The sequence below is a fragment of the Nannobrachium achirus genome, assembly GCF_963921795.1.
Source record: "Nannobrachium achirus genome assembly, chromosome: 9".
Classification (NCBI taxonomy): Eukaryota; Metazoa; Chordata; class Actinopteri; order Myctophiformes; family Myctophidae; genus Nannobrachium; species Nannobrachium achirus.
In genome coordinates, this window is record NC_137818.1 from 39852681 (window position 1) to 39863307 (window position 10627).

Sequence of the window (10627 nt, forward strand, 5' to 3'; positions counted from 1 at the left end):
TAGTCTCTTTAAGAAGAGTTTTGTTGATACATTGATTGCCCTCCCAGTACACCATTTACAAAATAAATTAGTGCAATTGAGGCACTGCTCTTTTTTTGTTTGTTGCTAAGTGCAACTAAAGTACATATCCTTAGATGATGAAAGTTCTAGTTGCGTGTCTCTGTCTGTCTTTGGCGGGCATGCAGATATGGACTGGACATTTGTCATGTGATAACCTCACCAAATTCACCAATGCTAAGCAAGCAGAAAGATATTATGTCCGACTTGTACCATAATAATGTATATGTGTGTGTGTGTGTTTGTGTGTGTGTGTGCGCGTGTGTGTGTGTGTGTGTGTGTGTGTGTGTGTGTGTGTGTGTGTGTGTGTGTGTGTGTGTGTGTGTGTGTGTGTGAATGCGTTTGTGCATGTTCGCATGCGTGTGTACGTGACAGGACTTGACAAATGCATTGCCAGATTTCACATGGCTGTCCACCATGAGGTCGAGCAGCAAGGACTCTTGGATCGAACAGGGAGATTACTTGCCTTTCAACATCTCTTATCAGCTCCTAGCTGGAGTGCCATCTAGCAAGCACAGTGAGTAAGACCGACAAATCTTGGCCTTTCCTTTTCCTTTTTTTCTTCTCCGGTGCGCGGCTGAGCGCTGCGCGGACAGTCTCAGTGGTGACCGCGGTTTTCCCAGTGAACCTAAGCGCAACGGTGGGGGCAAGTGGTGGGCAAGGATGTAGGGAGTAGCCTAGCACAGCTAGACAATACACCCATGTTAAAAAAAATGCACCATTCTTTCCACTGTGGTCCCTCGCCATTGACTTAAATTATTGCGACCGCCAGGTCGCAGTCTGTCTGTCAGTCTGTCACACGTCACACTTTTGCCCTACTCATATCTCCGCCAAAGTTGCTGCTGGGTGCAAGGGGTTTGGTTCTGGCCCCTTCTTTGCCATGCTGTAAAACAAAACGGTGTATGCACACACACACACACAGTATACTGTGTACAGTATGTGTGTGTGTGAACACGCACACCTGTACAATAGTGACTCACCTACTCTCTCTATCCTTCTCAGGGTTCCTAGCTATTGGTTTAGCATCAGTGAAAAGGGTGAAGGGCAACTATCTCCTCAACACCTTGCGCTCCATATTCTCCCAGTCGTCCCAGGAAGAGCGCTCCGCCATGGTGGTGGTGTTACTGCTGCCCGATTTCGATGCCCTCTGGAGAGATGGCACGGTGCGAGAACTCAGAGCTGCATTCACCTCAGAGCTGGAGCAGAGCCAGTTGCTAGTGATACATGTTCCTCAGCAGTATTACCCCCCTCTCACAGGTACTACAGTATGGGTGCATGTTATCCTACCTGTTTTCATCATGCTTTTTTTGTCAGTGTGAGTTTGAACGGAACTCCTCCCTCATGTCAAATTCTCTCCCTCTCTTCCTTGGTCTTAGTCATTTTCTTTTCGTCCCCCTCTCCCGCTCTCGTATTTTCTCATTCTGTCTCAGTGTCTCCACCAGCCGAAGATGGGGGAGAGTATGTTTTCGCCCCTGTCCGTCCGTGCGTCTATGTTAACAGCTAATCTCCGCCACGGTTGACCCGGTCGCTGCCAAACTGTGCACACACACTTCCTGGATACCAATTCTGAACCTCTGACCCAAATGGGCTTGTTCTAGCGCCACCAGGAGTCCGATTTTTGCAAAACTAACTTTTGGCCAGTACTCCTACATATTTTGTCAAAAAATCACTCAAATCGGTAGACAGTATCTCTACAGTCATGTGATCGACATGGATCTGTCCGAATTTCCATATTCCATCCTGATTGGTTAAAACTGGCTTCCAAAGTTTGCAGGATAGGTCCGTTTTGAATAAAATGCCTGACATCATGAACGCAGTGTGCGATTTTGGTGTAATTGTGCATGCACATTCCCAATAGGCAGAGGAATAAATGCCACTTACAAAAATTCAAATCAGCCTCATGGCAGCACTATAACAGGTAGATTTCTGTTTGTCTATAATTCTATAATAAGTGTGTATAATTTTCACATTTAGCGCCACCAGGACTTGCCTGGCCTGGTGGAGACCTGTGCTCATTTCATTATAATATTGTCCTTTCCCGCCCTGACATCTTAAACGTCTGAGAAGGCCTACGTTATGAACATTATCAGCTCTTGCAACAATAACAAACTACCTGAGGCATTGGTTGGTATCGTTCACAAAAAGAGAGAACTACCAGGGATGTCTTACATCAGGAAGTATCCTGTTTAAGATCATTGGTTGAATGGTTGAAATTATCATGATCCTTTACAGGAAATTCTTAGGAAGTGCATAAAGGCCTACTGTACAGCAGCACATACTGTAATACACTCAATTACATACCGTAGAACATTATACTGTTTAGGGTGTGTATGGGGAGCTCTCCTTTTAATTGTTGAGGAAAATCCCTTACAGTATAATAATGTGTGACTTTTTAAAGTATTTGTGTTACTGTTGACTCAAGTATTATATTGTGTTATATAAGTATCACAGGGTTAACAATGGCACACTCAGGTACCAAAGCAGTTAAAATGTATTCATATTGATATTAGTTACAGAACTGATGAGTACTATTTATATTTTATGATACTTTGCATATAAACCCAGAAATGGTACATTGCTTAAACTACTGTAATTCAGAAGAATCTATGAATAAAGCAAGGAAGAACTGGTAATTCTTGGCATTTGTTAACAGTAACTGTTCATGGGCAAATAGGAATGCCACATGAGTCAACACAGACGTCGGCACGGGCGTTCCCCGCCGCAGCAGGTAGTGCAGTGCCCGGCCTCGACTCGATACGTGATTTTCCAGAACCGGCGTGAAAGGTTCGGATTCTATGCAGAGCTGATGTTTGACATCAGGGTCTTCCGGAACCAGCACTGTGTCTGCAGAGATCTCCATATATGGGCATAAAATGGATGGTTTGCAGGATTGGTCAGTTTTGAATAAAACACCTGAATTCATGAACGCAGCGTGCCATTTTGGTGAAATTGTGCACGCACATTCCCAATAGGCAGAGGAAGAAGTGCCACTTTAAAATGTTCAAATCAGCCTCATGGTATACCAGGCCAATTTGTGTTTAAACCTAAAATGATCAGTGTTTAATGATCAAAGTTTTACACTCCAGTGATCAGTGTAAAACTTTGTATGCGCACTCCCTAGAGGCCAACAAAAAACCTTTGCTCTGCATTTTTCAGATCTGCATTTTATAGCGCCACTGGCCACCAGGAGGCCGACTTATGTAAAACATTTTTTTTTCTTATTATTCCTTCAGATTTGATCCAAAAATCACGCAAATCAGTACACATCTCGATAGTGATGTGATCAAGACGGATCTGTCCGATATTCCATCCTAATTGGCAAACATTGGCTTTCAAAGTTTGCAGGATTGGTCCATTTTTTAACAAAATGACTTAAATCATGAATGCAGCTTGTGATTACAGAGACATTCTGCATGCACATCCCACTAGGTTAAGGAACAAACGCCACTTTTTTCCACATTGGCCTGTTATAGCGCCACCAGCAGGTCGACTTTTGCCAAACTCATTTTTGGAACAAAATACCTCAAATCATGCATGCAGCGTCACATTGCCGTTAAAGGCCGAAGAAGACATGGCACCCTTCTCACATTGGCCTATTATAGCGCCACCAGGAGGCCACAATAACATACCTGACCTGGTGGAGACCTGTGCTCGGAAGAGCACTGCTTCTAGTTCCTTATGATGTTTTTTATTGAATTACTTTTTTATACCTGATTACCTGATTCTTGTCATGATAATTTCTACTATCTCCCACTCTGTGTGTGTGTGTGTGTGTGTGTGTGTGTGTGTGTGTGTGTGTGTGTGTGCGTGTGTGCGTGCGCGTCTCTCCAGGACTGAAGAGGAACTACAACGACCCTCCAGACCGGGTGTATTTCCGCTCCAAGCAGAACGTAGACTACTCATTCCTGCTTCACTACAGCGCTGGTCTCAGCCAGTACTACCTCCAGCTGGAGGACGACGTGGCCGCGGCGCGCAACTTCCTGTCTACCATCGGCAGACACGTCCAGGAGCAAAACGCACACGGTGTCAGGTGGGCCACGCTGGAGTTCTCCAGGCTGGGCTACATTGGAAAGCTCTACCGTTCTGCCGAGCTCCCTCAGTTGGCACGTTTGCTCTTCATCTTCTACCAGGAAATGCCCTGCGATTGGCTGCTGACTCACTTCCACAAGTTGATGACCCAGAACGAGCCTATCCGCTTGAAGCCCTCGCTATTCCAGCACATGGGGGTGTTCTCCTCCTTTAAGGGCAACTACAACGTGGCAATGGATAAGGACTTTGACGAGGAGCCCTACTCGAATCCCTCAGCGGATGTCTACTCTAACATGTCCGTCTATAAGGACCACGGCCCCATAGAGGCCTGGAATCCCGGAACTGGATTCTTCTGGGGCCGTTCCCCAATCAAAGGAAATTACCTGACGGTGGTCTTTAAAGACCCCGTTGTGGTGAAAGGAGTTTTTGTGGATACAGGGTCCTCAGGGAAAGACCTGCTGCAGTCAGCAGTGGTGGAGCTGGGCCGTGAGCCTGTCACCACTGAGAATGGAGAGAGAAGTTGTAAAGAGTTCCATCTGTTGGGCTCCATGGCGAAAGGGCGCTTTGACATGCAGGATGTGGAGAAGCAGCACAGCTCTGCGTCCTCCTGTCTGAGGATACAAGTCACAGCAGATCAGAATGACTGGGTTGTGATCCAGAAAATCAGGGTGACAACATGGGGAAATCTCGCTCTTTCGAACACCCATCATTTAGACAACGGATCGTCGGGAGGTTAGCTACTCACCCCACGGAGGTTAGGGTTAGGTTTGGTTGTCGAAAAGATGCTATGTCGAAATGATGACATGCTCCCTGTTTCTTAAACTTTTACATTTCAAGGTTTCCTCTTGTATACTATTAGAGTTACAGACTTGTATCTTGGTTAATTTAGAACCACATAAAGGAACCCACAAATTCACTGGAATCCACTTTGAGAACCACTGACATAAAGAATTGCCTTAACACCAGGAACTTTACAGGTTAAATTTTGAATTCAAACCAGACAGGTCCTTTATCTTTCACTGTTTGAGTTTAAAGAGTATTTGTGGCCGTTACTGCCATAGAATGTACAGTAAAGAGAGACAGCCCAGCAAGCACGGTCAGGACCTGGACCAATCAGTGACGTCTCGATTGGGGCCAGATCAAGTCAAACCATGACTAGTCAGATCTGGCCAAGAACATCACCTGATTTCAACCAACATAAATCCTGCCCACGAAAACGGACATCCGGGATTAATCAGAGAGGGTCTGATCGAGGCATAGCTCAGGGGTAGAGAAACCGTTATTAGAGCACGAAGGGTTCCGGAAGGGTTCCCAGTTCGAATCCGGGCTCCCCCTGAGTTAATGTCGAAGAGTCCTTGAGCAAGACTCTGAACCCCTAATTGCTCCCGGTGAGCAAGTTGGTGCCTTGCATGGTTTCCTCCGCCACCGGTGTATGAATGTGTGCGTGAATGGGTGAATGTAATGCACAATCTCTGTAAAGCGCTTTGGATAAAAGCGATATATAAATGCACCATTTACCATATATATATATATATATATATATATATATATATATATATATTTGCAACCTCAAACCTGTTCATGTTAAAAAGGTAATGTAAGTGATAGTATTTCATATCTTTTTTGTTTTGTTTTGTTTTTTAATTGTGGCAAAGTTTTCTATTTTCCGATAGTAATCATTGTTCAGTGTTCTCCTCATCCCCATCCATCCAGCCACCCTAACAGAATGAGTACACTGTTTATCTGTGTGCCTTCTTCTAAGTCGTGTAATTGCTTCCAAGCTATACACAAATAATAATACATGCTATGGGAAATCCAACGCAGTACATTTCATCATTCCACCTCATACTTACTGTACAGTTTGTATTTTTATGCAACTACATTATTGTGCAATGCAATAAACATTCAGGAGAAAGCACCGCTCATTCTTTTAATGTCATTTAATGATGCAGGTATTCTAAAAACATACTCTAAAAAGCTCACAATTAAGTATGATTTTCTTCAGAGATCGTGATACCATGAGTGAAAGAGAGATTATCCCTTTCTTACACACCACTTGAGGTGTGTGTGTGTGTGTGTGTGTGTGTGTGTGTGTGTGTGTGTGTGTGTGTGTGTGTGTGTGTGTGTGTGTGTGTGTGTGTGTGTGTGTGTGTTTTGTAGGATATAGAGAACAAAAGCTCTCAGTTGTCCAACTGGGCGCTCCTTTGTCTCTGGTTGCAGGAGGGTGCACGTGGGCTTGCCACAGATCTCCCTGACACCTGGCTCATTGGTCTTGCCAAACCCGTCACTGGTCTCTCCTCAGCAGTAGCAGGTCTAGTAGCTGGCCTGTCCCCCAAATGCTCGTCTCCCACCTGGGAGCAGTGTATCACTGGCCTTTCGTCTCCCATAGCCGGAAGGGCTGGCTTCTCTTCAGTGGGTTGAGTGACTGGTCCTTCTTCAGCTGCCTGGGAGAGCTGACTTTGGCTGCTAGGTCTCAGTCCTTCGGTGAGAGTATGTGCGTCCCCATTGGCCTGAGAGAACGAGAAGAGTAGAGACACAATGACTCACGTTGAACACTGAAACCTGAGTTGTACTTGGTGTCCCGCACCAAAATAGCTGATCTACAATCTCAGACAAAGTGTACTGCCTGCTACGTGTTCTGAGACTGGGAGGTCGGGTTCGATCCCCAGCCCGGGTCATACCAAAGACTCTGAAATATGGGACCCAGTGCCTCTTTGTTTTGCACTCAGCACCAAGGGTTGGATTTGGGGTAAGTCCCTGCGACATACTGGCATCCTGTCCAGGGGGTGTACTTGTACATCAAGCTGCCTCACGCTACAGAAACAGGAGATTTCCTCCTGCCCTATAGGCCTCATGGCTCGGCAAGGCTTACTTACTTACTTAATTGCGACCGTAAGGTCGCAGTTTAGTATGAAAACCTCCACCGGCCGTCCGTCCGTCACACACGTCACACCTTTGCCCTGCTCAATGTATACGTGTAACGCCTGATACTGAGGTGATGTGTCACTGTGACATCACAGATACTGAGGTGATGTGTCACTGTGACATCACAGGTGAGATCGCAGTGATGTCAGATACTCAGAGCAGGGATCTCCATATTTAGGCATAAACAGGTGACATCACAGTGATGTCAGATACTCAGAGCAGGTATCTCCATATATGGGCATAAAATGGATTCTGTTAGGGATCTCCATACTGTATATGGGCATAAAAGGGATTAGTGATGTCAGATACTCAGAGCAGTGATCTCCATATATGGGCATAAAAGGGATTAGTGATGTCAGATACTCAGAGCAGGGATCTCCATATATGGGCATAAAAGGGATTCAGATGGAGATTCAACTTCAATGAGTAACAATGGCAAACTGTCAACTGCCCGTATGTCTTGATAATTGGTAAAACAAACTTTTGGCCTATTTGTGGCTTATCATCACATCCAACCATCTTAAGATACTCAGCTAGTGGGGAATGCTCTCTTCCCTGGTGAGAATTGCCCCTTTATATAGGGCTTGTTTGTGTATTGTATGACATCACGCCACATCATCAGCTGTGGACTCTGTGATGTCATCGTATCTCCATATATGGCCATAGACCTCGCCATAGACCTCGCCATGGACTTTGCCAGCCGCTTTGTGAAAAGAGGTATTCATATTATGCACTTAAACATTAACAGTTTGTTTGCTAAATTTGAACAAATCAAGCATATGGTTCACGAAGGTAAGGTCCATTTTCTAACCTTCTCAGAGACCAAACTTGATGACTCTATCACTGACTCTCAGATCGAAATTGACAACTACTCGGTCATCCGAAATGATAGAAACAGATTTGGTGGTGGTGTATGCATGTATGTTCATAACTGTATTAAGTATATCCCCCGCCCTGACCTACAACACAGCTCTTTAGAAACTGTATGGGTGGAAGTGATTCTTAAGAAAGCTAAAAACATACTAATCGGTGCCATCTATAGACCGCCCGACCAAAATGATTTCTATGAGTTACTGGAGGAGAGCCTTGCACCGGTGGACAATGTTGAAAAATACATTATTGGCGATTGGAACACAGACATGCTTCGTAAAGAAGCTCCTCTATTCAAAAAGTTCAATAAGCTATGTAATCAACAGGGTTTCACTCAGCTCATCACCAAGCCAACTAGGGTTACAGATAACTCTCAAACCACCATAGATCTCATTGTAACCACAGACAAATCTAAAGTCTCCGCGAGTGGGACTATTGAATGTGGTGGTCTAAGCGACCATGATATCATTTACTGCACCCGCAAAATACATAAGTCCAAAGCTGACGGCCACAAAACAGTTGAAGCTAGAAACCTCAAAACCTACTCTAGCGAAGCCTTTAACCACAAACTGGAGAAATCTGACTGGTCCCCAGTACTAGCTAGCACTCAGGTCGATGAAGCCTGGCTAGGCTTTAAATCCATTTTCAACACTACCCTAGACGAAGTGGCTCCTTTGCGTAGGGTCAGGGTTAAAGCCCGCTCACAGCCATGGTGGAATTCGGAAATCTGTGAATCAATGAAACTCAGAGACAAAAAATACTCTGAGAAACGCAAATATAATCACAAACTCAAAAAAGGCCCCAATAAACACCTTAAAGCCAAATTAGAAATAGTCAGTTTAGAGGCTAATAAACTGAGAAATCGGACAACCTCCTTAATCCTTTCTGCCAAAAAAAACTACTTGGATGAGAAAGTTGAGGAAAACATCCACAAACCACGAGACCTATGGAAGCTATTTAAAACCCAGCTAGGCTGTGGTGCTAAACTCAGATCCATAGCCAGCAACATATCCATCCAAACTCCCATAACCCTCCTCACGGATAGTCTTGATGTAGCCAAAAATCTCAACATCTACTTCACCTCCATGGCCAAAAATCTGGTCAATAAACTGCCCGCTCCATCTGGGCTGTTTGGTGTTAGGTACATCTTGAAATTCTACAGGAACCTTGGGGTATGCAAAGACAACTTTAAACTTGCCACGGTGTCAACTGATGAAGTGTTTAAAAAACTGCGCACCCTACCTCAATTCAAGGCCGCTGGCCATGATAAAATTGCCCCCAAATTTCTCATAGACTCAGCTGCCACCATTGCCCCAATCATTACCCATATTATTAATCTATCTATCAAGCAGGGTTATGTCCCCCAGGACTTCAAATTAGCCAAGGTAACCCCCCTGCACAAAAAAGGCAGTAAACTTGACCCTGGCAACTACAGGCCAATCTCAATCCTTAGTTCCATCTCTAAGGTAATGGAAAAAATTGTCTATGAACAGGTGGCTAGATATCTTGAAGAGAATAAACTGATCTACGAGTTCCAGTCTGGCTTCAGAGAGTCCCATTCCACAGATACATGCCTCATCTATTTGAATGATTACATCAAACGTGAAATTCACGATGGCAAATATTGTGGCATGGTCATGCTGGACCTCCAGAAGGCATTTGACACCGTCGATCATTCTATTCTGATCGAAAAACTCAAAGCTATTGGTCTTGATAGCACAGCAGTGAGATGGATGCACTCTTACTTGGTGGGGAGGGAACAGATGGTGGAAGTCAACGGAACCCTGTCCCCCCCCCTCCCAGTAAACTGTGGAGTACCTCAAGGGAGTATACTAGGACCACTGTTGTTCTTAATATACGTAAACGACATGTCATCTGCTTGTGACTGCAATCTGTTTCTGTTCGCGGATGACTCGGCTCTCCTAGTCTCAGGCAGAGACATTTTGCAGGTTGAAAAGGCCCTTAACTGTGAACTTAACAAGATCTGCACCTGGCTCAATGACAACAGACTCTCAATTCACCTAGGCAAAACTGAATGTATCCTCTTTGGATCTAGTCAGAAACTTAGCCTAGTTGAGAACTTCACAATTAAAGTAGGTGACACTGTGATAGAAAGAAAAAACCACATCTGCTACCTGGGTTGCATCCTGGAGGCTAACCTATCCAGTGAAAAAATGACCACCAAGGTAATCAATAAAGTCAATCAACGAATTCGCTTCTTGCAAAGAGTTGCCCCACTGATCAATATTAAATCCCGAAAGACACTAGGAGGTGCTCTTATTGGGCCCCTCATTGATTACGGAGTCCTTGTCTGGTATCGCGACGCCCCAGCTGCCTTAAAGCTAAAGCGCCAAACAGCCCAAAACAAACTAATTAGGGTTGTGCTTGGTCTCCCTCCTCTGACCCACCTTACCGAGCATCACCACGAAAGCGTGGGGTGGCTCAAAGTAGCTGACAGAGTACAGCATCTTGCAATGGGCCTGGTGTACAAGATACACTACACCTCCAAGATTCCCATGTACCTGACAAACTACTTCTTAAAGGTCAAGGATGTTCACGATCATAACACCAGAGGCAGCTCCACTAATCATCATCAGCGTAGATTTAACACTAAACAAGGCGCTAACTCAGGGCCGGATCTAGCCTTTAGCACTAGGTGGGGCAGGAAGAAATGATAGGGGGGTGACCTCCAGCCCATGCCGCGAAGCCAATGCGCGAAAACACCCGAAATGCACAGAAAACTAAG

The 10627-nt window shown here is 45.0% G+C and overlaps 2 protein-coding genes across 2 annotated transcripts in view; one reads left to right on the forward strand and one right to left on the reverse strand.

Moving 5' to 3' along the window:
• Positions 1-474: 474 nt before the first annotated feature.
• LOC308290843 (alpha-1,3-mannosyl-glycoprotein 4-beta-N-acetylglucosaminyltransferase C-like) lies at positions 475-4823 on the forward strand (the record flags this gene model as incomplete). The annotated part of the gene is made up of 3 exons (XM_080732755.1): positions 475-574; positions 1060-1314; positions 3889-4823. The coding sequence occupies 3 exons, from the start codon at positions 475-477 to the stop codon at positions 4821-4823; spliced, it is 1290 nt and encodes a 429-aa protein (XP_080588881.1).
• Positions 4824-6266: 1443 nt separating this feature from the next.
• The window catches only part of cfap126 (cilia and flagella associated protein 126), a gene marked incomplete at both ends in the record, with an annotated part of 7694 nt that continues 3333 nt past the window's right edge, over positions 6267-10627 (reverse strand). Inside the window, one exon of the mRNA XM_080732756.1 lies at positions 6267-6596. Within this exon, the coding sequence (XP_080588882.1) occupies positions 6267-6596 (330 nt within the window). The remainder of the gene's footprint in view (positions 6597-10627) is intronic.